The sequence below is a fragment of the Pongo pygmaeus genome, chromosome 4 (genome assembly GCF_028885625.2).
Source record: "Pongo pygmaeus isolate AG05252 chromosome 4, NHGRI_mPonPyg2-v2.0_pri, whole genome shotgun sequence".
Classification (NCBI taxonomy): domain Eukaryota; kingdom Metazoa; phylum Chordata; class Mammalia; order Primates; family Hominidae; genus Pongo; species Pongo pygmaeus.
The window spans coordinates 38,688,827-38,715,096 of NC_072377.2; the positions used below are offsets into that span (position 1 = coordinate 38,688,827).

General features: G+C 40.9%; 1 protein-coding gene and 1 long non-coding RNA gene across 6 annotated transcripts in view; one reads left to right on the forward strand and one right to left on the reverse strand.

The window, feature by feature from the left end:
• The window catches only part of LIFR (LIF receptor subunit alpha), an 81,711-nt gene extending 71,187 nt beyond the window's left edge, over positions 1 to 10,524 (reverse strand). Inside the window, exons 1-2 of one of the 5 annotated variants that reach the window (XM_063664748.1) lie at positions 10,208 to 10,524; positions 505 to 579 (exon numbers count right to left, since the gene is read on the reverse strand). Coding sequence is in view for 2 of the 5 variants with exons in the window: in XM_063664746.1 (XP_063520816.1) it covers positions 505 to 579; positions 4,089 to 4,171 (158 nt within the window). In the remaining 3 variants the exon portion in view is untranslated. Of the gene's footprint in view, positions 1 to 504; positions 580 to 4,088; positions 4,592 to 8,876; positions 9,017 to 10,207 lie in introns of those variants that run through there. The other 4 variants (XM_063664749.1, XM_063664746.1, XM_054489559.2 and 1 more) reach the window with 4 other exon arrangements.
• A 131-nt stretch (positions 10,525 to 10,655) lies between these two features.
• LOC129037444 (uncharacterized) overlaps positions 10,656 to 26,270 on the forward strand; it is a 108,404-nt gene continuing 92,789 nt past the window's right edge. Inside the window, exon 1 of the long non-coding RNA XR_008502811.1 lies at positions 10,656 to 13,034. This is a non-coding gene — a long non-coding RNA (uncharacterized LOC129037444). The remainder of the gene's footprint in view (positions 13,035 to 26,270) is intronic.

Consider the following 26,270-nt stretch of genomic DNA (forward strand, 5'->3'; position numbering starts at 1 on the left):
AGCCAGCTTTATGCTTAAATATATTTAGTGTAACTTTAATTACGAACTAGAAATATTTAAAACAATGTAATTGCTCAAGTTATGGTTCATCCAGAGAATAAAATGTTACACAGTCATCAATACATACTAAAGAATTTTTAGCAACATGAAGAAACATATATACACCATTACATGAAAAGATGGGGAACAAAACTGAATATCCAGTATGACCTGAACTATATGAAAAGAGTGAAGGAAAAGATGGGCAAAGAAATGTTACCTACCATAGTTTAAAACTGGCAGGCTTTGCCTTTAGATGTGTTTTGTTTGAACCATATATATAAAACAAACAAAATTTAAAAACCCTTGAATTATTTGTCAATATTGCAAAATAGTGTTTAAAAATCAAAATTAAGAAGCTCTGGAAATACTCATTCCACATCTCACAGGACAACAATCAACTCCAGGTAAGAGCAGTCACTCCTACCTAAGAAGATGTGTTCTAGAGTTTTTCATAGTTCTCACCTTTCCTTACTGGTCTTCAAAACTGAGACAAGTTCCAGTTGCCATTTACCATCTAGATTGTCAATGTTGTCTATCCTGCAGTAGAGTTAAAGAGAAAGTGACATATTTCTGATTGTCTCTATATCAAAAGCATAAAGACAAAAGGCAGGACAGGCTCACTTCTCCCATTTATGTAATGTCCACTGTCCCTGTAAGCATTTGAGTTTTTGATCCCAGCAATGCAGCCTGTGGAATGCACTGAGTTCAGCGCTCACAGCTTTGACAATTTGTGAGCTGAAAACGTTTCAAAATAGTCATCTGTAATTTTATTGAAGCTGGCCTTCAGGGAAGGGTGAGTTGGCAAAGTCCTAAGTCTAGCCAGCGACCCAATGTCTACATGTCAACACAGCTTGGTTGCTCTCCAGTCACCATTACATACTCAGTGCAGCTCATACAGTGTTTCTTTGTGAAAAGTAAATCCCCGACACCCCCAAAAGAAAGCTAACTGCCAGTTCCAGTGGGGGCAAGGGGAGTAAAGTCCATGTAAGGCAATGGTATGGGGTAGAACAATGTGAGATAGATATAAGTAATATGTATCTATATGTACAACTTGTCACCTGCAAGTCTTGTCACCTCCAGTGTGACAAGAGATAGATAGAAGTAATACATATCTATATGCACAACTTGTCACCTGCAAGTCTCATACGTATCTTAAACTGTGTCCAAAAATGATTCTTGATTCATAACTCTCCTAAATTTGTTCTTCCCCTAACTTACACCCTCTCAAAATATGGCTAATTTATTCAAGCAAAAAAAGAAGTAAAATGGTGACTTTGCTGTTGGTTACACAACCTGTGATGTAACTTATCCTACCATGAATTCTACACAGGAACATGAAAACACGACTCAAGAAATTTTCTTTCTTTTATTCAGCCGTATGAGGAAAATAAAATGCAAGCTCAGTATTTGTTATAAAGGTTCCAAGACATATCTTTCACGACTACTGAGGGTCTACATGTTATCAAAATATTTAGAACAGTTGCCAACTTAAAAAAAAAAAGTCCCTATATAAAACTAATTACAAAACTAATGTAGTTTTACACACTGTCAAATGGAAACATTATTTTTAAATATAGTCATGTGTGCTTAATGACAAGGACACAGTTCTGAGAGACGTGCTAGGCAATTTTGTTGTTGTGTGAACATCATAGAGTGTACTTACACAAACCTACATGGTATAGTCTACTAGACACCTAGGCTAGATGGTACAATAGCCTATTGTTCCTAAGGCTATAAATCTGTACACCATGTTACTGTATTGAATACTGAAGGCAATTGTAACAGAACGGAAGTATTTAGGTATCTAAACATAAAAAAGGTACAGTAAAAATATAGTATCATAATCTAATGAGACCACCATCATATATATGGTCTGTGGTACACGACTTTCTGTGGTACACGACTGTAAATGCTTTATTGCCACTCTCTCTGAGTAAGATCATGCGCTAGAATTTCTCAAGTGGGATAGCCATAAATTCCATGCATCCTAGATTTGCTAGGAGGAGCTCATTTTCAATAATTTTACAAAAGATAATCTCAAAAAGGCATGAGGTCATACTTAAGATAATGAAAGATTATCCTTCACAGAAGATATATAGTAGCAATTTTAAGCCTATTAACCTAGGATATGCTCACACTTGTGTAATGTAAGTCATCACTAAATCATTCATGAATGTCAACAAAGTGAAATAACCTAGTATGTTCCCCATATACAGTAGTTTGTTGAATAAGCAGGAGGCAATGTTTGTGTTCAGTAAAATGTAACATCACAACAAAATTCTTTTTAAAATCAGAGGAGAGGAAATGAGAACTACTTGATACTTAACTGTAGTAACCATCTATTTATTGAGTGGGCCTCCTGGCTTTGAACCACACTGGTCACTTCCATATGTCATTCACAGGGCAGAGACATGTCTGTCCAGGACACTGCTGCAAATCTGATGCCTACCTAGTGCCTGTTAAAGAAAAGGCACTCAACAGTGACTTGAATGACTCACATCCCACTCTAACACCTCTATAAAAGGAAAGAAAGATCAGACCCTGACCTTCAAAAATTTATACAGGACTATTCAAGACAACAACAGAAAAAGAAGAAAAATGCCTTCAATTCAAAATAAAATGTATTGGCAATGGAAGGCATTTCAGTTTTGAAGTAAATAAAACTCAACAAAATATTTCCCAGTGACCAGAAGCAACAAAATAGTTTGTCAGAATGCCCTGAAATGCTTTCCGTAACAGTTTGATAAAACTTACATAACACAATTATTCTGCTTGGAAATTCTGTATTATGAAGAATAGAATACTGGCTTTAATCACCATATCAGATCAGTGAGATCAAAGTAACATTTATTAAATACTACATGTGGGCACCATGAGCTGGATATTATTATCCCCATTTCACAGATAAGGAAATACAAAACTTGCCCAAGTTCACACAACCAGTAGTAGCAAATGGGAAATGGGATCTGATCCAAGACTCTTCACCACACGGCATGCTTTATGTGTGGGAAATCCAGGAAAGTAAAAAGAATAACAGTCAACTGTAATTTCAACACATGAAAGACACTATCACCTAACATTCGGCCTATAGTCTTCCTGGCATTTTACTACATAATATGTAGAAAATTGTACACACACACATATACACACAAACACACACACACTCCATAGGCAAAAACAAGGATCAACGTACCCATATGTTTTACAATCTGCTTTTTCAGTTTACAAATATTGAGCATCTTTCCACATCTATAAATATTCCCCTACGTTACTGTTAAAGAAAGGGTATTCTATCACATGTATGTACCACAATTCATTTAATCAGTCCCCCTATTATTGAGCATTTAAGGTGTTTGTAGTTTATAACTATTATAAACAAACTTACAGGCTGGTTACAGTGGCTTACGCCTGTAATCCCAGCACTTTGGGAGGCCGAGGCAGGCGGATCACGAGGTCGGGAGATGGAGACCACCCTGGCTAACACGGTGAAACCCGTCTCTACTAAAAATACAAAAAATTAGCCGGGCGTGGTGGCGGGTGCCCATAATCCCAGCTACTTGGGAGGCTGAGGCAGGAGAATGGTGTGAACCCAGGAGGCGGAGCTTGCAGTGAGCTGAGATTGCGCCACTGCATGCCAGCCAGGGTGACAGAGCGAGACTCTGTTTCCAAAAAAAAAAACTTACAAAAATTATTTTTGCAAATTAGAGGAGGGTTTTTTTTAATGTATATTTTTGTGGTGGTCACTAGAATCTGGAAGTGAGTTTTTTCCAAATTTCATAGGACCTCCCTCCAGATTTTGGTACACCCCAGTAAGTAGGCTTCTTAAGAATCACTGCGAGGAGAAAGGTATTGACAGGAGTATGGTGCACAAATGCACTATAACCACGGCTAAAGACTGGTCTCTGTACACATGCTTTATCGTTTCTCTTTCGTTTAGACTGCTAGTGGTGAACATGCCTGACTAAGGGATGGGGCACATTTTTGAGGCTTCTGATGAGTAATACAAAATTGCCCTCCTGTAAAGTTATAACAATTGAAACACCCACCAACAGCATTTGAAAGTGACAATTTCCAAAATCCTCCAGTTGACTAGATTTGGTTTTAAACAATTATATCCCCATATGGCCATAAATTTTTAAAATAGCTGAGCTATTGATAAAGCACATCTGAAAAAAAAAACAGGGAAAAATTCAAACAATAAATGCTAGATTTTAAAGCATCTGCTTTCAAATACAAAATATAAAACTTAATGATACCAGATACCAGTAGGCTGAACTTAACAGAATGGCTTTAGAAAATCCAGTGATAACAGACTTTGAAAGGTACCAAGCTAAGATGTAAAACACTGCACCTTCGTTTGCCTGTCTGGCTTAAGAGTTTGGGTTTTAACAGCAACATGCTCTATTTTTCTAACAAGAAACTCATAAAACTGTATATTCTTTCGGATTGTATAAGTACTGTCTTATAGCTAACTTGGCAATCTGAAGTTCTTAAAATTCCTTTAGATAATTACTTATTCAACAAATATGTGAATGTCTACTATAGACTAGGCACTGTTCTAATGCTAGGGACACGGTGGTAAATCTCACAAAAGTTCCTGCCCTTGAGGAGCTGTTGGTTCTAGAGAGGAGTTCAGAACCCTGCACTTAAGAGTCCGAAGATCATGGTTACACTGCCAATCAGGACTCCTGGATTCTTTGGCAAATTATAACACCACCACTGGGTCTAAGTTTCTTTATCTTAAGAAGCTGACCAAATGGATCTGAAGGGCCTTCCAGCTTTCAATCAAGTTATCTACTTTACTTGATTTTTGTTTAAGTGCTTAATTTTCTATTATTCGTAAGAGCTTTGCATTTTAAGCTCTAAATAGTTTTTCCACAAAATCAGACTCTCCCAAAAGAACAATTTTACATTTACAGTAAAATTGTGGTGATCCAGGCAACTTCAAGGAATAAATGTAGGATGAAGTTCCAGTAAGAAGAAAATGTATGCTCCTAACTAACTGTTTCTATGGAGATGTTTTTGCAATGGTCTTGCCTCCTTCACCTTTGTACTGCACTATAAACACTAAGGCATGAAGCATGGCACGGCTGTGGGTCTCCAGGCCTGTTGCATGGAAACAGTTGGCACCCTGCCCCCATGCAGCAGGCGCCTTAGTGCTTATTGTGGCACTCGGGTGTCCTCAGGGGCTGCAGCCTAAAGTCCTGGTGGCGATTCTCATCTCTCTCCCACTCACCTTACCTCCAACTCAACAGGTACAACAATTCTGCCTGAAGTCTACATCTCACTGCCCCATTAGCATTTCTGTCACCTCTTGCTATTTTCCACAAGATGTTCCACAATTCAACAGTCCTCGGATTCAGGGTGTCTTTGGAGAAGCCCACTTTGGGGAGAAGTTAAAAGAAGGTATTGCAAGAGGCCTCAGTATTCCAAGGCATTCTCTGGAAGAGCACCACACATACACTTTAGGTAGTGATATCACCGCCTTGTGGCCTCTAAGGATACTGCCGCTCAGTAATATAGCATATATACAATGATTCCAATTCTTTCTCTGTATCTGCCTTACAAACCAGAAGAATGATTGGAAGCCAAGATTTTCACCTCTGTGCAAAAGTATAGAAAAAATCCACCTACCAGAAGTTTTTCTTCAACTTCCAACATGAAAGCATAGAATAGTATCTCCCAAACACATAGCTTTGCTCACCTGAGCAGTATCAGCAGCAACATCCTATAAGAATGCATGTGTTGTCATTTTAGACAACGTAAGACAAATTTGCAATTCCCATATTTCACAAAAGGAAAGGTAAAGGAATTGGTAAAAGTACTTTAACTCGGGCATCTAAGCCTCTAAATTTACCCCAACTGGTAGGTGTTTCTGCTCTTTTACTGAAGAGCTTTTGCTATATCAGGACAAAAGGACACAGGCTTCTTTACTGAAGACTAAGGACCTAAAGAACCCTCCTTTACATATAATTTGCACAGAACTTAAGAGAAACAGTTGGAAATAAAATTGTCATAAGTAGGAACAGCTTATTATGCTAAGTTATTAATTGATTAAGATAGGAAATAAAAAAGTTAAAAACCATCATTCTGGAAGATCACAACACTTCTAATATGGAACAGGAGTCCAAAAGTCACAATCAGGAGAAAGATGTAGATTCTTATTAGACATCTATAACAATTGCTTGGCATAAAACTCATTTCCCAAGTTTTCAATTAATATTTAGAATGACAGATTAGAAGTTGGGAAAAGGAAATGCCACAAATTATTGATATTCCCTATAGGGCAGGCACACATTCCTCCTGTGAGAATAAAAGTACCTACATATATTTTATCTACTCATTAGTCTGTCATCTGGCCCAAAGAATTAAAACATTCAATACACACACCCACACACAAGAGGCATCTTTGAACTCTTAACACTTATACAAATGGCTATTCCACGGAAATAAAAGATAAAAATGCTCACCTTTCTGAAAATCTCTCATAAATCACTATAATTTACTGAAAAGGTTTGTTTTTAAGGTTTTACACTTGAATTTCATGGAGGAGCAGTCAAGTGTAATTGACTTAAAGCAATAGTTTTACAAAAGTGATACTTTGAAAGAAAAATGATAACAGTATAACCGATTGGCTGATGTCAAAGGCCAGAGCCAAGCTGGAAAACTAAGACTCCCGAATCTAAGTATTTTGACCAAAAGCAGGTAAGATTATTTCGTAATTATTCATTTACTCAATAACTATTCATAGCCCACTATGTGATGAAGGTGGTTCCTGGTGCTGCAAATGCAATGGGTAACAAGCAGATGTGTTGCTAGCCCCCTGGAGCTTCCAGCCTATAGAGGACCTCCACCACTCACATCTTTCCCACATCTGTAAACATTTCTTGACATGCAACACATATGGGCACCAATCCCAGCCCACTTTTCTGCTTGCAGCTCTCTCCTTTCCTTTCACCAACTCCAGCCACAGAGGCGGTCCTCTGTCCCTCAGGTATGCAAGGCTCAGTCCTGCTCCAGGGCCTTTGCACTTGCCCTTCCCTCTGCCTAAGCCACTCTTCTTTCAGATCTCCAAAATCATAGGCTTCTTCCCCCTCATTCAACTCTCAGCTCAGACCCCTCTACCCCACAGAGGCTTCTCAGGCCACTTGATGTAAAACAGCAGCCCACATCCTGTCCCATTCTACCAGGCAACTCTGCTTGCTTGCTTTCGCAGCACTTAGCACTATCTAGTCACCATCACTTATTGCATCTTTGCTTCTTATCCATCTTCTTCGCTGAGATTACAGCAGGGTCTGTCTGTCCTGTGCAGTGCCATAATTTAGTCCCTAGAAAGTTGTCTGGAATATTAACAGATGCCCAATAAATACCTATTTCAGAACAAATATAGACAACGTTAGCAGTTTTGTATCACAACAGTACCAAATAAAAGGCAAGAGAATGCCTTAAATTCTAAGAGGAGTTTGGACCATTTAAACTATATATCTATATTATACGTATGTATATATTTTAAAAGATTATGATAGCTTACACTAGTCCTAAAAAATAGCCCTCAAAAATAAGCATAATGAAAATACTGAAGCTCAACATTGGCTGATGTTCAAGCTTTATACTGTATTAGGCTCAATTTCTAGCATTAGCATTACTTTTACAATTTATTCTTTTTCAAGAGCATGCTGACAAGAGACCCCAATTTTTTCATTTTAAAGAAAAGCAAGAGCTAAATATTTTTTAAAAGCATCCATCCCCTTAAAAGTTATTAATCCCATCATAAACTGTAAAATTTGTAACCATATTATACTAACATTAAAATATAAGATACTGGTGATAATCTACAGAAGGCAGGGATTTAAGTGCCTAATGGCAACCGAATTTTATGAAACATAAACTACCCTCATCTTCAATTTAATCAAAGGTACAAGCTGCCTCTCTATGTTCAAAAATATTTAAACACTTAAGAATTTTTCCTACAGATTATTCTTTAAAATGTGTATCTGTTCCTTCTTTTCTTTTGTTAAACAAAGAGCCAAGTTATTACCCAAGGAATAATGACTTTAGTTACTGACCATCATGGCTCCCACTTCACAGCAAAGATGCCAAAGACTCTTATGGATTACTGTGAAGTTATATAGAAGCAAACAGTGTATGCTGGGGAGAAGGCACATTTATTTCCTGGAAGGTGATATAAAGAAACAAATGACTACTGCCTTTAGGCCTTTGGGAATAACCAAATCCACTTAAAAACCTCAAAAACTAATGCTTTACAATTTCATAGCAAATTATTAGAAACAACCTACATATATCACAATAAAGAGATTAAATAAATTATGGTCCATCCCTAATGGAGTACTCAGCAGCTGTTAGAGAATGAGGCAGGCTCTCTTAGATACCAATGGATCCTGCCATGATTTAGTACTCTGGGGAGGGAAGTGGGGCAGGGGGAGCTGGTGCAGAGTATACAATGGGTCCTCATCTTTAGGAATACAAACAAAAAGAACACGTACAAAATGTTTACATGAGCATAGGCTATGTCTGGAAAGACATACTCAAGGAGCCAGTAGCTGTGGAACATGATGGGAGAGAGGTATACTCTCTACTCCGCATCTTTTATATCTATTGAATCTTCTCCAGTGTGAATAGATTACCTGCCGCATAATTAACATAAGAATAATGCACATTATTACCAACACATTTGTCAAGGATGACCATTCAGAAGCAAATTTTTCAAAAATCACAAAAGTTTTGCTCCATCAACAGCAGAGCCCTGATTCTCATTCCCCAGAAGAGCATATAAGTCTCCACTAATCAAGAGACTTGCTAGTGATCTCACTCACCTATTACAAAGCAAAGAAGTCTCAATTCAATTCTTGAAGAGGAAATAGCTGCTCAGATCACCTTGAGAACACATCATATATTTAAATTGAGCTTGCAACTAACTCCCTAATGCAGTTTCCAAATGAACAGTTGCCGCCGACTATAAAGCAGAAAGTCAACGTAAAAAACAAGTAAAAGGACGGTCTCATGTTTTTAAAAAACACATTATACTTAGGCTTCCTTTTCTCTGCCAGGCTTAGACAAGAAACTCTCTGGTAATAGTGAAATGTAATTTCAGATCTGTGGCAAAACAATCATGTAAGGGGGAGGGCAAGTAGCATTCGCGCTGAAAAAACTCCTTGGTTTTTCCACTGGTGAAAAGGAAAGGTTTGCCTTAAATTTAATTTCTGTACCATTTCTGGACTCCTGCCTAAACGATACTACTATATCACATTAATCTTACTTCAAGCAAATACTTTTTAAAATTCAAAACTAATCTGAAACTGAACACGAATCGGAAGGCAAACTTTAAACTGAAAGCTTTCTGTTGAAAGAATGTATCTTTTAAAGACACATAAAAAGAAATGCAAAGAACCGATTTCCATATAAATGCCACTCACTAACAATACAGGTTATAACAATATTTGACTGCATTAAACACATTCAAAAAGGAACCCAAAGATACCCAACTGCAAATAAAAGACCTCATATATTTTTGGTAGCGGAATGTGGGGGGTGGGGGGCAAAATCACATTAATTCAGATTAATCATGTAAATTCAGAACACGTGATGTGCAGTTTTGTGTTGCTCAGAACTCCTGAACCCAGCTTTGTGCTTTTACACAACATAACAGAAATGGCATCTTTCACAAAGCCTAACTTTGACCTCCAACACTTTAACTTTGGGTTTAACCAGTACACCATCTTCGGAAGTTAGCGCATAAAAATACAGGTAAGTCAAATGCACTACGGATACAGAAAGGACGAGGAACAGGTTTGAAGAGGAAATGAAGCACAGGGGCACGAAATCACCTGGCAGGTCACCTCTCCAAAGAAAAAAACATTTCAAGCTCCCTCCCATCCCCCAGGTAACCTCTGGCCTCAGAACTCACTGCCCTGCGTGGGGCAGAAGTTCTGGGCGCTGGAGTCCGCGTCCCCCGGGACACGAGGGTGACCCAAGGGCGCGCGGAGAGCGGTGGGACCCGGAGCGGCGCTCTCCGGGGTCACTCCCCTAGGACGCTCCGCAGAGCCGGGAGCGCTGCCCCACCCCGCCCGGGCCGCCCCTGGGGACCCCGCTCGGGACTCCGCGGCTCCCCTGCTCCGCGCCGCGCCCACCCACCCCCAGGACTCACGGTACGCTCCCGCGCCGCTATCTTGCCATCCCCTGCCGCTGGCTCTGTAGCCTCGGCCGCCGCCCCGGGGCTGCCCAGAGCCCGCAGCCGCCCGGGGGCAGGAGCCGCCAAGGAGGGGGCCGGGCACAATGCGCCGCCGCCTCCGCAGCCGCCGTCTCGCCTCTCCTGTGCCGGCGCGAGGCTGCTCGAGGCGGCCACGGGCGAAGGGCGGCCCGCTGCGCTCTGCGAACCCCGCGGGCCGCCAGAGCCTCCCAGAGGCAACGGTAACGGCCACCGCCACTGCCGAGTCGCTCCAGCCGGGACTGCGGCGCGCGGGGGCGGCGCCTGCACGCCGCTCGGCTGGGGGCGCAGCGGGCCTGGCCCCGCCCCTGCCCCGCCCCTGCCCCCGGCCCCGGCCCCGCCCCAACCCGCGCGCCCCCGCCGATCCCCGCCCGCGCGCCCGCGCGCCCGCAGGGGTGCTCCAAGGAGTCGGAGGAACGCGGCCGCGCGACGGGCCCCGGACGCCGAGGGTGGTGCTTCCTCCGAGCCTCCGGTGGTGAGGCCGCTCTCAGAAGGTCATGGAAGCGCAGGGGAGAGCGAGGCGGCCGAGCCCAGGCAAATCCTCGCGAAAGGCCGAGTGCGCGACGGCTCTGCGGGAAGGACCGCGCCTCCCCGAATTATGCCGCTGCAAACAGTGCCTTGAGAAGAAGAAAGCGCGGAACCGTGTTTTCGCCGCCTCTGTAACCACTGCACACAAACCAGCTTCTGGGAGAGGGGGATGATTGTTGGGACTTTGCGAATTACCTAAACAGCCCAGGGCCGAGGCGCCGCCGCTCGCGTCTCCGTCCTCCTGCCGGGTGCGGGGCTCCCCTGCCCGAGAGGGCCAGCGGGCGCGCCGAGAATATCCTGGAGCCATCTAGTCTTGCCTCCGAGGGGGGGTGGGCTTATTTGTGCGGAGAAGAAACGGATCTCTTAATGGGGTGAGATTTTTCCTGCGTACATTGTTCCCATTTCCGCAGTTTCACTTGGCCTCGGTTTTCTAGCAGAGTAATCACCAAATGAAATTAGCTGGAGAGCGTTTGATGGCGCAGAATCACGGTCTGAAGATGTTTACGCTGTATGCCGGACGCGTTTGATGGTGTTCTCTTCGGCACAATTAATTTTGCAAAGTTCAGAAATGTGCCAGATAGAGCCCCTGGCACGCAGTCGGGACTCTACAGACACACCTTGAGTAGGAAACAGGCTTGTTTGTTTCATCTGTGATTTATGTGATGCACCAGCACCAAGGCCAACGTGCTTTTTAAAGACCTTTCGATGAAATTCCAAAGCAATTTATAAATTGGCAAAATGAAGCTTGTTTTGTAAAATAACTCTTCCTTGTTCATCATGTAATTAAATGGGCAACAAAACACCTGAAAGTACATTTATTGAAAAGTAGACTCCCAAAACAAAAATATGTATTTCACAGCTAGATACGGTCGCTATTAGCGTCCTAATGGCCAACTCCATCCATGTGCGTATTTTGAACACTAAAAACGCCTCCTGTTACCCCTAAGACCTTGTTTGGATAACATTTTTCTATTATATGTACTCGAAACCAACCCCATTTAAGATGTTTACCCTTATTCTTGAGTCCTTGATGGTTTGGGAAATTTATCATTATTCATATTGCACAATTCTGTCACTGTCTTTTCCATTAGGCACAGTGCCTAAGGTCCACAATATTTTTAGAGGCCCACAAAAAATATTTTAATTTCTTTTCAAATCAGAAGGAAAAAAAATTTAGGTTTAAGAAAGTATTTTAATATATATTATTTGTTTTTGTGCTAATACAATCTTAAAATATATATATGTGTGTGTGTGTGTGTGTATATATATATATATATTTTAATGGAGTAAGGGGCTCAATGAAGGCAAAAAGGCGTAGGGCCCAAGAAAAACATGATGTGGCCCTGTTGGCTGCGGTTGAAAAATCCCATTCCATGAGAAGAATTTAGTTTTAAGCATATTACATAAAATGCTCATTTCTGTGGCCTTGCTATAATAGAAAGATGGAGATTCAGAGTAGTGATAATGGCTAATATCCACCTGATACACACCATGTGTCCATTACCTCGTAATCCTCACAGCACACCTGTGAAATAGGTACTATTCTCACACTTAGGGGGTAATGCAGGTTTTGTGGGGCGTGCAATTTATGCAATTTGGGTGGTCCTCTTAAAGAAAAAGCAAATACTGTGTATTAGTCCGTTCTCACACTGCTATAAAGAACTGCCCGAGACTGGGTAATTTATAAAGGAAAGAGGTTTAATTGACTCACAGTTCCACATGGCTGGGGAGACCTCAGGAACCTTAACAATCGTGGTGGAAGGAGAAGCAAGTACCTTCTTCACAAGGAAGCGGAAAGAATTGTGAGCGGAGGAACTTGCCAAACACAAACCCGTCAGATCTCGTGAGAATTCAGTTACTATCACGAGAACAACATGGGGAAACTGTCCCCATAATCAAGTCACTCCTCTCCGTAAGAAGCGGGGATTACAATTCACGATGAGGTTTGGGTAGGAACACAAAGCCTGACCCTATGACACAGCATGTCCAGGCTGCCCCAGCACCACCCAATAGAAGGGAAAATGGCAGAGGGAAAGTCCTAGCAGAAAGAGACCTCAGTCTCAGCTAATTGTGGTGACAATATATTGCTTTTGCAAATTGTACACAAACATATGACCAGGTGAATGTATCGCCAAGGCTCCTGCCAAGGCCTGGGATGGAGGCCCAGAGAAGATGCCCGAAAGTTTATGCTGTGTGAGCTTCACGGAAGACCTGCCTTCCATGTATACCCATTTTACAGGTAAGAAATTTAGGAATTTGCCACAGCTTCTAGGGAACACCCCATGCCTTACACCATACTGAGGTACAATTTGAAGAGTTGCGGTATACGCACTGTTTCATGAGAAAAAACGGAGTTTATATTTCTGTAACAAAGCAAGAGCTTTAAAAATATGTTAGCAATATTTGACCAGGCCATAACCCAGCTTGGGGCACCTGACTGCTGTCTGTGGTGTCAAGAATAAATTTTTCTTATCTGTTGTATAAAAATCTGAATTAATCCCTATGGACTCCTGAAGGAATTTCAGCTCAATTTCAAGTTTCATGGATTGAGACTATTTTTACTTACTTTGTCATAGACCAGTCTATGTTGTAAATTCTAATTTATATAATATTTACTTTTTGCAATTTCACGAAGTGTTGCAAAATAAGTATCAGAACAAGAACGTATTTTGTTTGATGCTTATATTGCATAATACAACGAGCCTTATCTCCATAAGTGTTTGTTGAATAAATAAAATAATGAAACAGAGTAAGTCACAAAACTAGAAGTAAAAGTGTAGGTTTTGTCACAAGCTAAAATTGAATGGGACTGAAGTAGCAAAATGTTGAGCTGTAAGTACTTGCTGGATAAGCAGAACTGACTTCTTAGTTAATTATTTTGTGCTAAATGTCTGTGATCTTCTTCCCAGCTACTGGCTCTTCTTTCTGTTTTTGTTTTGATAATTTATTTTCTTTCTTGTAAATGCTATTGCATTTGAAATGCATCATTATATAATAATGTTTAAATGAAACAAAAATCATAGTCACACCTGTAATGAAAGTTCTGGAAATGAAACGCTTTGTTTTTTGAACAGATCAATTACTCACAGAAACAGCAACCTTGAGTTGATGGGGGTTTTTTCATTAAATCACCTACATCTTGACCCTTAAACAGGCTTCTCTTTATGTGTGATCTAATATATATAGTGTTTATCAGTCAGCAGGAGAAGATATGGCTGTGTTCCTGGAATAAATTTTGGAAGCAAAAAAAAAAAAATCTACAAATTAAGCATAGTTTATTAAATGGTGAATAATTGAAATGAGTGAAACTGTTTTTCATTTTAAGCCTGACTGATAAATGTAGACTTAAATTGGTTTATTTTTGAGCACAGTGTTGGACAAGATTCAAAACTTTAATTATATCCCTGTAACATGAAGACATTTGAGAATAATCAGCTAATTTTCTCTAGATTTTATGTTCTTTACCCAAAGTGGTTTGGAATGCTATTTGAGAGACATGAAAAATATGACAAAGACCATAAAAAATAGTATCTGCTCAAAATTCTGTTTAGGATATTCTCTTTTAGATTCAGTGATTTCAGGGTGCTATGTCAAGTAATTTGATAAATTATATCTCTAGCTTGGCCCCAACAGGATTGCGTATTGTCTTTCTTTTTTTTTTTTTTTTTTTTAGATGGAGTCTTGCTCTGTCGCCCAGGCTGGAGTGCAGTGGCGCAATCTCGGCTCACTGCAACCTCCGCCTCCCAGGTTCAAGCAGTTATCTGCCTCAGCCTCCCGAGTAGCTGGAATTACAGGTGTCTGCCACCACGCCTGGCTAATTTTTTTGTATTTTTAGTAGAGACAGGGTTTCACCATCTTGGCCAGGCTGGTCTTGAACTCCTGACCTCGTAATCCACCCACCTCGGCCTCCCAAAGTGTTGGGATTACATGCATGAGCCACCACGCCCAGCCTGTCTTTTGTTTATTTATACCGTGCCTTCTTCCAAAAGGGACTTAAGGTGGTTTATTTACAATGAAAGACAAATATTTTTTAAAAAAGAAAAGTTGAAATTCTGGCTGAGACAAACAATAGTATTTGAGCATAAAACTGAGCCCAAGCTTCCTCATAGCAGTGAAATAGGGGAAATGAAGGTTTGCATAGCTCTCATTGTCAAGCGGAAGGAGTCCTACAGTTTCATCAGGAGAAAGCCTTTCCTGACCCAGTCTCTGGGAAGAATTTGTCTTAAGGGTACTTATCTGAGCGATACTCATATCTAAGTTAAGAGGGACACTACACAACAACAATTTTGGCTATCTTTTGGTGGCACACAGAGCTAATTTTTTTTTTGGTGATTAACTTCAGAATTGCTATTGTTGAAAGTAGGTAGTGAGACTCTTACTGTGGTTGTTTCGTTTTTGTTTTTGTTTTCGTTTTCCCTAGCCTTTGAAGTCAAGCCAATGATGTAATATCAAGTCTTGGTTTTCCTAGTTTCCTTCTCTATAAAAAGGGCTTATTAAAAGTACCTACCTCATAGGGTTGTAGAGATGACAAAATGAGTGAATTCCTATCAAACCACTTATTGCTATATCAAATTTACTGTGGCTTTCCTCAGCCAAGGTATATATATCTATTTTTTCCTCCCCTCTTAGAAGTTGTCTTATTGTAGACCATCTGAAATCCCTTTTAGAAGGATGCATGCATATGTGCCTGACACAAAGTAAGCAGTAAATATTTGCTGTGAATGTTATCATTATTATGATTTCTACTACCACTCCTAAATCTATCAAAGCAAATACAGGAGCTTACTTTGGGAGTAGGAGTGATGGTGAGGCAGTTCTAGCCTCCAATTGTCCTTACAGAGTAAAGCTTAGAGAATTATGAGGAGTAAATTGGTATCACTGAGATACCCATAAAATAAAGCAGTCATTTTCCCTTTGGTTCCATTGTATTGTTTACCATCACCTCCTGTCCTCTATGACTTCACTTCACTGTTTAATTTGAAGAACATGAAGTAAGAACACTTTCCCCTGATACACTAACATTTGCTTAACTCCCTGGGTCTTGGAGACCTCTTATACTCTTGGGAGGCTAAATGGCACAGCTGTTAAAGCCAACTCCCTGAGCCAAAAGCCTAGTGTTGGGGATCGTGGGAGCACCGCAAATGTGAAGAGAGCCAGTGACAGGAGGGAGGCAGACAGCCCTAGCAAACCCTCTCTTTCCAGAGTGAACTCTGCCCATCCCCTCTGCTCTGCCCCCTCTCCATACGGTTGGTCCCAATTAACTTCTATCTGATTGAAATCTTCGTTTCACATTCTTACTTTTCCTCTCCTTAAGGAATCTTCTTGTTTCCCTTCTTGCCTCTCCCATCTTCTTTTCCGCCTCCGTCTTCACCTATACCTCACTTCTTAGCTCTTGAGCCTCCATCCCTTTACCTCTTCCTTTTGACTTCCCGAGCACTCTCCTCTGTCCCTGCTTTTCTTTCTGTCCCCTTATTCTTATATTCTTATTCTTATCTGTTGACCAGAGTCATTTAGGGAGGCAAAGCAAAACATTTAAATTGATGCTACCTTCTTTCTTATAGCCCATCATACATCCAGAATACTGAGCTAATATTCTCAATTAAGCTAATGGATCTCACAAAAAAGCAATTTACTCCCTTTTGAGTGATGATATTAAGCCCATTATTGAATGTATTCCTATGCTACTGCACTCAGTGCGTTGCCAGAGGCATCTTGTGCAGATGGAGAAAGAAGCCAAAAGATTAAGGGATTGAGCTGAGGTCCAGCCAGGGGTGGTGGAGTGGTTCAAAATTGAACTCAAATTCCTTAAATCCTAGAATATATTATTCTAAATTTTGCACTTAATCCACCGCCTTCAATATTATGTACAAAACCAAAAAATCTAAAACTACAGGGGTGAATTTTTCTTCCCAGTTTCTGACTGTGAAGAATTTTCAGTGGTTACACATTTGCCAATAGGCATAATTGAAGGTCTCTGAAACACTGGGTAGCTGAAAAATAACTAGTCAGTTAAATAATTAATTTAAATAACAGTAATGTCCCCAGGGTTTTCTTCGGGTACCTAATCTGGAACACTGCCTGGGTCTCATATCGGGAAAACACAAGTGGCCATCACTGTGGCAGCTCTGGTAAACAGGGACATTTCTGTGGATGGTGTTTCTACTGGAATTTAAGGTAACTGAGGACGCCACTCTCAAAGGGAAAGACTGCAGCTTGGAAATTTTTTTCTGTGACACCCCCAAGAAATTTTGTGTTTCTGGTTATTTTGTTCCCAGGGTCTTAGACTTGAAGGGCTGACAGAAACCTTACCACTACCTTAATCAATGTAGTATCCCACTCAAACGTGAGTTCACATAGAATTCCATTCTGCCTACCCAAGTAGTCTTGACCTGGACTATACCAATTAGTCTAACCTTACTGGGTTTTTTCTTAACTCTAAAAAAGAGAAACATAACTGTGCAGGTGACTCTCAGGTTGGGAGATTAATATTAATTGGTTATTAACATAGAGTCCCCATGCTAGGCACTTTCTCTGTGTTTTATATATGTAGATATTAGTCTCACTTTACAGGTGAAGAGACCAAAGCTCAAAGGAGTAAAATAACAAAGATATGAATGCACCAGTCTATTTAATTCCAAAGTCATCATAATTTATAATGATTTAGAAGATGTTGGCTAAAAGTGAGGCTCAGAATTCATAATCACTAGAAAACATTGAACATTTATTAAGCACTTACGGCATGCCAGGTACTGTGTACCAACTCAGCCCATCCTCCCTACAACCCTGCAAGTTACAGGGAGGGCTGTCACCTCCATTTACAAATCAAGCAAAGAGGTTCACTAACTTACCAAAGGCCACACAGTTACTGACAACAATGTGATTCAAACCATGGCAGTCTGGCTCCAAAGCCCACACTCCTCATTCCTGAACGCTATGTTCCACTTCAGTGCTGGCCACTGAACCTTCTCCTGCCACTTCTAGTTTCAGGACCTTCACTAGGATCTCACCTACACCGCAGTGCCGCTGTGAGTGAGGCTTTGACAAAGTTGGGTTTTGACTGAGTGCTGTCAAAGGCTCTTCTCAACCCAAGGACATGCTCTGAATTCTGTCTCTCTTTAGTCCAAATGGCTCCTGTCCTTTGTCTCTGTTGGGTTGAATCTAACTCTTTCTCTCCTGCATTTCTGTTTCAGATTGTATTGCTTGTTGAGATAGAGACTTGCTCTTTCCTTTGGGTGTTGTTTGAGTGCAGAATTGTGTCTCTGTAGGATCAGTCCATCCCCCTTCCCCACACTACTCTCTTCTGCTTTGAGACCCCATGATTGGATTTTTTTTTTTTTTTTTTAGACTACTGCCCAGGCTGGAGTGCAGTGGCACCATCACAGCTCACTGCAGCCTCGACCTCCTGGGTTCCGGTGATCTTCCAACCTCAGCCTCCCAAGTAGCTGGGACTACAGACACACCACCACGCCTGGCTAATTTTATTTTTTGTGGAGACAGGGTCTCATTATGTTGCCCAGGCTTGTCTCAAAATTCTGGGCTCGAAGGATCCCCCCATCTCAGCCTCGCAAAGTGTTGGGATTACAGGTGTGAGCCACCACACCCAGTCCCCCATGACTGGATTCTCATGCTATTCACCTCTGGTGGGTTACTCCTTTCTTCAACCTTAAAGTGGTGTTATATTCAAAACCACCAACAGCCGGGAGCATCCCTAGACACTTCCATTGGATTTAGAGAGTGTTATTTTTGTCTATGCCATATACATGCGTATGTGTATATATATATATATACACAAAATATATATATATACACAAAATATATATATACCCACACACACACACACACACACATATATATATATATATTTTTTTTTTGAGTCAGTCTCACTTGTCACCCAGGCTGGAGTGCAGTGGTGCAATCTTGGTTCACTGCAACCTACACCTTCTAGGTTCAAGTGATTCTCCTGCCTCAGCCTGTCGAGTAGCTGGGATTACAGGCTCCTGCCACCATGCCTGGCTAGTTTTTTGTATTTTTAGTAGAGACAGGGTTTCGCCACGTTGGCCTGCTGATCTCGAACTCCTGGCCTCAAGCAATCCATCCACCTTGGCCTCCCAAAGTGCTGGGATTACAGGTGTGAGCTTTCATCTTTATTTTGCACAGCAGTTTAGTAAGGAATTTGTTGAAATTATACTAGACTTATATTCAGTATTGAGCCTTGGATGTTTAATACTTTATCTTTAGAAAATAAAAATTTTCAGTTGAAGAACAAAGCATATCAGTATTCCATTAATATAGTTTCAGTATAACAGATATAACAATGAAAATTGTTCAATGAAGATTCCTTTCCTGCAAATGGTAGAAATACAGCCCTCACTAATTTAGGCAAAAAAGGAAGGGGGAAAGATCATGAAAAAAGAATATTAAGTCCCAAATGGCAGCATAGCTACTGCCTAACTAATTTAGGCAAAAAGGGAAGGGAGAAAGGCCACGTAAAAGAATATAAAGTCCCGGATGGTGACATAGCTATTGGGGGAAGGTAAATTCCTACATGAAGGAAGGTGGGAAGGGCAGACAGTGCCTTCATATGTCCACAAAACATGTGAAATGAGATGATGTATATGAGAAAGCATCAAGTGGATAAAATATACCTCTGTCATGATTGTTGAATTTTTTTTTTTTTTTTTAGACGGAGTTTCACTCTTGTTGCCCAGGCTGGAGTACAATGGTGCAATCTCGGCTCACTGCAGCCCCCACCTCCCGCGTTCAGGTGATTCTCCTGCCTCAGCCTCCCAAGTAGCTGGGACTTCAGACATGCACTGCCACGCCTGGCTAATTTTTTATTTTTAGTAGAGACAGGGTTTCTCCATGTTAGGCTGGTCTCGAACTCCTGACCTCAGGTGATCCCCCGCCTCGGCATCCCAAATTGCTGGGCTTACAGGCATGAGCCACTGCGCCCGGCCTCACTGTTGATTTTTAAAACTCAGTGTTCAACAAATATTTATTGAGTACTTAATACATATGCATGCTAAGGAAACAACAGTGAGTGAAACAAAGCCCTTTGTCTTATGAAGACTCTTATGAAGCTTACATAGTAAGACTCTCAAAACATGGTCAGAATGTCCTTGATTAGCCTGAGTTGCCACAAAAGAAAAGAAAAAAAGAAACTATTTTAAAATTAATTTTTATTGCTTTCTGTCTTTCAGTTTTTCTTCCTATCATAGCACTAGATGAAGTTTTAGATATAAGCTTAAAACCTGAGTATTTGATTTCTCAATGACCGAAGGTTAATTACAGCTCATAAAAATATTAGAATTAACATATAATATTCAGCCTAAAAGATACAGGAAATATATTGTTCCTTTGATTTTAAATCCCTTTTAGTGGCTCAGAGTTAAAATAAAGTTTGCAGACGTATCAGTTGGTTTAAAATCAATATTTTCTTCATTTTAGGCATTTTCTATTTGCCATTCAAGGGAGAGGAAAACATAAAGAATCTTTTTTCCCCCAGCCACTAACACAGCAATAGATCTACATATAAATTGTTAGTTCCCTTCTTTTGTATTAATATCTCTATACTCTTGTTCACTATTTTCCAAAGGCATTGAGAAGTTAATCAGAAGTTTATGAAAAAAGAGACTTTCTAATGAGAGAAGGTTGGGTAACACTGAGTTAAACAGCTTTATAAGTCACAGGCCTTTTTAGAACCCTTAGTTCATTGTGGATCCTCAATTATAACATAATGTAATGTAATAATATAATATATGGGAGGACACTTCCCAACATTCATCCCTTTTCCTGGTAACAATATCTTGATTGTCCTTTGGGGAACCCATCCCTCATTCTTAGTCCCTGAGTTCTGGTGAGTCTGTCCCCCATTCCTGGCTTTAGAAATGTTCATATGACAAGTGATTCATTGGTAAGTGTTAACAACCAATTCTAAAAAAAAAAGAAGAAAATCCTTGATTTGTAGCATTTGACATTTTCCATGGTGTAAATACTCTTACCATGGCCAACTTCAAGCTACCAAGGTGAAATCACTAAACACAGAGTTGGGAAGAGAGGCACATCATCAGCTCCTGGGAATCTGCAGCGTGCAGTGTCAGAGATGACCCAGTCTAAGTGAATCAGACCATTTATCCCTCTGGGCCCAGGACTCAAGCCAGACCAGCTCCTTAGGTCCAATTCCTTTGATTTTTTAAAGAACTGTTGTGAAAGAGGCACCATCTTTCACTGCATTCGTTGAAAGGAAGGAATTGGAACCAGTTCTGGTGATCTACTTTCCATGTGGTCTGTTTGGAAAGAGCCTGGCTGAGAATGCAGACCCTCAGAGAAGTGACTAGCAGAGCTGAGAGATGGAGAGAGACCAAATTCTAGGATCACTGTTGGAGTCCTTGGATCTTGTCCAGCCTGAAACTTGGACATTGCTGTTATATGAGCCAATAAATCCCCTTCCTTTCTCTGTCTCTCATTCTGTTTCTCTTCATCTCCCTCTTATCCATTATTTGTTTATTAATTTTCTTTTATTAAACCTGTTTTGTTTTTATTTCATTGAAAGAATATGACCATTCTGTATTTATTTATTTATTTATTTATTTATTTATTTATTTATTTATTTTGAAGACAGAGTCTCACTCTGTTGCCCAGGCTGGAGTGCAGTGGCATGATCTGGCTCACTGGAACCTCCGCCTCTTGGGTTCAAGCAATTCTCCTACCTCAGCCTCCCAAGTAGCTGGGATACAGGTGCATGCCACCATGCCCAGCTAATTTTTGTATTTTTAGTAGAGCCGAGGTTTTGCCATGTTGGCCAGGCTGGTCTCGAACTCCTGACCTCAGGTGATTTGCCCACCTCAACCTCCCAAAGTGCTGGGATTACAGGTGTGAGCCACCACCTGGCCCAATGATTCTGTATTTCAAAGAGCCTGCCATGACGTTAATATTCCCCCAGAGCAACTTAGGAACTGCCATTCTAGCTCTTTCTCTCCCTACACCTCACAGAGACTGGGTACTGTGAGTAACTGTCTTCTAAACATCTGATCTGACTGCTTTGTTGTAAAGGCTGTTCAGATTCAACCTATTCAAAATTGAACTCATATTTTCTGCTGAAAACACACTTCTCCTATGACTCTCATTTTCATTAACTTATGTACAAATTATATTCCTGACCAGGGATGTAACAGTGAAGACGATAAAGTTCTTGCCCTCATGGAGCCCTCATTCTAGAGAGAGAAAGAGACCATGCATAAACACATAGGTAAATAATGTGCCAATGGCAACTTGAAATAAGTGCTTTGGAAAAAGTGAGTTTAAAGGGATAGAGAATGACAGGGGTTTCTATGCTAAATGGAGTAGTTGGAGGAGGCCTTCTTGAGAAGGAATTTTTAAGCAGAGAGGGCTAAAAGAAATGAGACAAGGGCCTATGGGAGTTTCTGGGGGACCAACAGGCACATGGTTGGCATGTTCCAGAACTGCAAGGAGGTCAGTGTGGCTGGAGTCCAGAAGCATGGGGAGGTTGGAGGGGTATCTGGGGGGCCAATTAGGTGGAACGTTGTAGGCAGGATAAAGGACTCTTGAATTTCTTCTGCACACGATGGCAAGATTTGGAGCATGAATCCCTCTGCCCCATGTGTGAGGAGTAGATTATAGGGGTCAAGAAGAGACACTACACTGAGGGGCTGAGTATAGTTAGTCAAGGGAGTGACCATGCTGGCGAAGACCACCCTCCTAGCTATGCTGGTTGGGCATCATCTTTGATGTTTTCTTCTCTTTCATTTGCTACGTTCGTGCATACATGCCCAACTGGGGGTTTTGTTTTTATAATGCACCTTACAGCCATCAGAAGCAGGTTGAGCATCCCAGGATGCAGACTCTAGGACAGAGATTAGTGTGGAAGAGGTTTATTGGGAGTGCTCTTGAGACAGTAGTTTGTCAAAGAGAAGGAAAGAAAGCACAACTGGGCAAAGAAAGAAGTTCAACTGCAATGTGGTGAGTTCTGAGGCTGAGATGGCCCTTCAGAGCTGTCCTGAGCTGTGGTGAGAGGTAGGGGCCTTTATGCCCCCAGTGATCAGTCATTGATGCCACCATCCCAGGAAGCGGTCATGACCTTGGCTGAAGGCCCTCTTTTGGCAGCATTCCCAGTGACTTGGATAATCTGATCATTATTACTGAAGGGGAGGTCTGGGCACCATATTGCAACACCCTGGTACCACATCACCCATTTTTACACTTGTTACTGAAACTGCCTTGATTTAATTTCTCATTCTTCCTGCTTAGATTATAGCCCACCATTCTATCTCGAGTTATACTCCAAAGTAAAAGTCAAATTAGTCCTTATTGCCTACACAATGACATTTAGACCCAGCGCAGCATTGAGACTCTTCAAGAGCCAGATGTCATCCCCTACTGCAGGGTTCACCAGACTGTGGCCTGTTAGGAACCAGGCTGCTCAGCAGGAGGTGAGAAGCAGGCAAGCGAGCATTACCACCTGAGCTCCACCTCCTGTCAAATCAGCAGTAGCATTAGATTATCATAGGAGTGTGAACCCTATTATGAACTGCACATGTAAGGGATCTAGGTTGCGTACTCCTTATGAGAATCTAATGCCTGATGATGTGATCTGAGGTGGAACAGTTTCATCCTGAAACCATCACCCCCACAACCCCAGTCCAGGGAGACATTTTCTCCCATGTAAACTGGTCCCTGGTGCCAGAAAGGTTGGGGACCGCTGCCCTACCGTGTGTCTTACAATCTGGGCAGACAAGCCTAATTGGCACACCCTAAAATCGCACTGTTGCTTGAACCTGAAATGTTGTCTTTCCACTCTATCTATTAAAATCCTATTCTTCAAGGCTAGAACAAATTCTACCTCCTCTTTCCAAAGAATCTTTATTCTAATATTCATTTAATTCTGCCTAGAGTATGTTGCTTATTTGTTAGCTGGGTAAGTGCAGTAATGAGGTCCTCATCATTTTATTTCCCCCTCAGTTCTTTACAGCATTTAACATGGTGGACTCCCGATAAGTGTCAGTTGACTTAGTCTGTTTCAGCCTTTGTCAATAGCTAGATGATATCTTGAGTGGCAGTATAGCAGAGGGGTTACCAGCAGAGATTCTGGACCCATACTATCTTGATTCCCCACCATTTAATAGGTCTGTAACAGTTAGATAATTAATCATGCTATACCTTAACTTGCCCACCTGTAAAATGAAGATAATAATCCCACCCAGTTCTTAGGGCTATGGTTAGGATTAGATGAATTTGTCTAAGTAGAGCATTTAGAACAGTGGCTGCTATTTAATAAGTACATGTAAGTGTTGGCTTATAATGGTACCTAAAGATTATTAGGGGACCTGCCCAAGTCACCAGTTCCCAAGGTAGCCTATGTTCATCAAGACTGTCCCAGAAGAGAGTGCTGTTCTTGCTGAGATTCTGTGAAGAGGCCTTCATACAGTTCTTCTGTAGGAAAATATAATAGAGTCTTGTTTTCCTCTTATGAGCATACCTTTAATGAGTGAGGATTTTCTTGCAAAACATTTTGGAATTCTGTGCTTTCCTGAGGCTTTTTCGGTCTGGACTTAGACTGGGTTTTAGAATGAACATTACGCACTTTCCCGGTGATGCAAGAAAAAAAAAAGTACAAAGCATCATATTTATAAGTGAATAGATTCATGGACACTTTAGAACTTAGAGTTCACCTATTGCAGGAGACAAGAGAACAAAGAGATTAAGTGACTTGCCTAACTAAAGGACAAAGTTACTTAATAACGTTAGCCAATTTTTGTCTGAAGATGCCATTTTTTCAGCATGTATAATTCAGACAAAAGTAGATCTAACTTGCTAAATCTCCACAGAACAAAAAAAGGAACTCTTGTTTAATTTTAAGGCTATTGTGTTATTTAAAATTTATCCTAGATTTGGCACAATACTTACTGGTCTTATAATTAATTACCTTTTCTCATGAGCAAAAATAGTTACCATAATTATTCATTCATTTGTGTATTCATTCATTACTCAAAAGCCATTTGTAAGCCTCTTTTGTGTACAAAGCATTGAACTAAAAATTGGAAACTTTGAAAATGAATAAGCCCTAGTGTTCTGTGACTGGCTCACATCTGTAGAATCTGTGTCTCCTGAGTAGTCCAAATTTAAGCAACTTCAAAATGTGGGTGTAGGCTGCAATTCGATCTTCACTGGCCAAAAGTTAAATATTGTTAGCCACAATGTCAGTGATCAGATTCAGAGCCAAGGTGCCGCTATATACAACCAGTTATCATTAAGTGAGCATCTTTCTCTAGAAACAAACAAATAATATGCACTAGTCGGCCAGACACAGTGGCTCACGCCTGTAAGCCCAGCACTTTGGGAGGCTGAGGCGGGCGGATCACTTGAAGTCAGGAGTTTGAGACCAGCCTGGCCAACATGGTGAAACCCTGTGTCTACTAAAAATACAAAAACAATTAGTCGGGGGTCGTGGTGGGTGTCTGTAGTCCCAGCTACTTAAGAGGCTGGGGCAGGAGAGTCACCTGAATCCGGGAAGTGGAGGTTGCAGTGAGCCAAGATTGTGCCACTGCATTCCAGCTCAAAAAAAAAAAAAAAAAAAAAAAAAAGCACCAGCCTCCTTCTCCTCCTCTCCTTTGTTCCTACTGATTGAGCTGTACAAAAGCCAGAAGAAAAAAGATGACATGACATTACAAATTTTGTAGCACAATGTCTTGTTATCATAATGCAATATTAATGCAGGCATTATGTTTCTATGGGATGTTAAGCATAAAGTGAAAAAATATCCCATGGTCAATGAATTTGGAAACTTCTGGTTAAACAACCTTAAAAATGTGTCTTTTAGTGTGCTTCCCTTTCTGAACTTTTAGCATGCTAATATGCATCATGAATCTCTAAGGGAGGCTAAAACATTTGACCTAAGTCAAACTAACTTGCCTGTGGAATCTTTTGTTTGCAGGGAGGGCATTGCCCATGAGTACTTTCAAACCGAAGGTCAATTTTGTAAGTTTCTATAGTTCATCATCCATTAGGTATTGCTTTTTTCTAATAAATAGGATTGTTTTTACTATAGCTTAAGCCCATTTTATCTTTGAATATTATTATGGAGAAAAATGATTCAAAATCGTCCGTATAAGAATCTTGTCTTTACTTGTATATTAGTCTGTTCTCACATTACTGTAAAGAAATATCTGAGATTGGGTAATTTATACAGAAAAGAGGCTTAATTGGCTCACAATTCTGCAGGCTATACAGGAAGCATAGCAGCTTCTGCTTTTGGGGTGACCTTAGGAAGCTTCCAAACATGCAGAAGGCAAAGAAGGAGCAGGTGTCTTACATGGCAGGAGCAGGAACAAGGTAGACAGAGTGAGGGGAAGGTGCTACACACTTTTTAAACAACCAGGTCTTGCAAGAACTCAACTCACTGTCATGAGAACTGCACCAAGGGGAGGGTGTTAAATCATTCATGAGAAACCTACTCCCA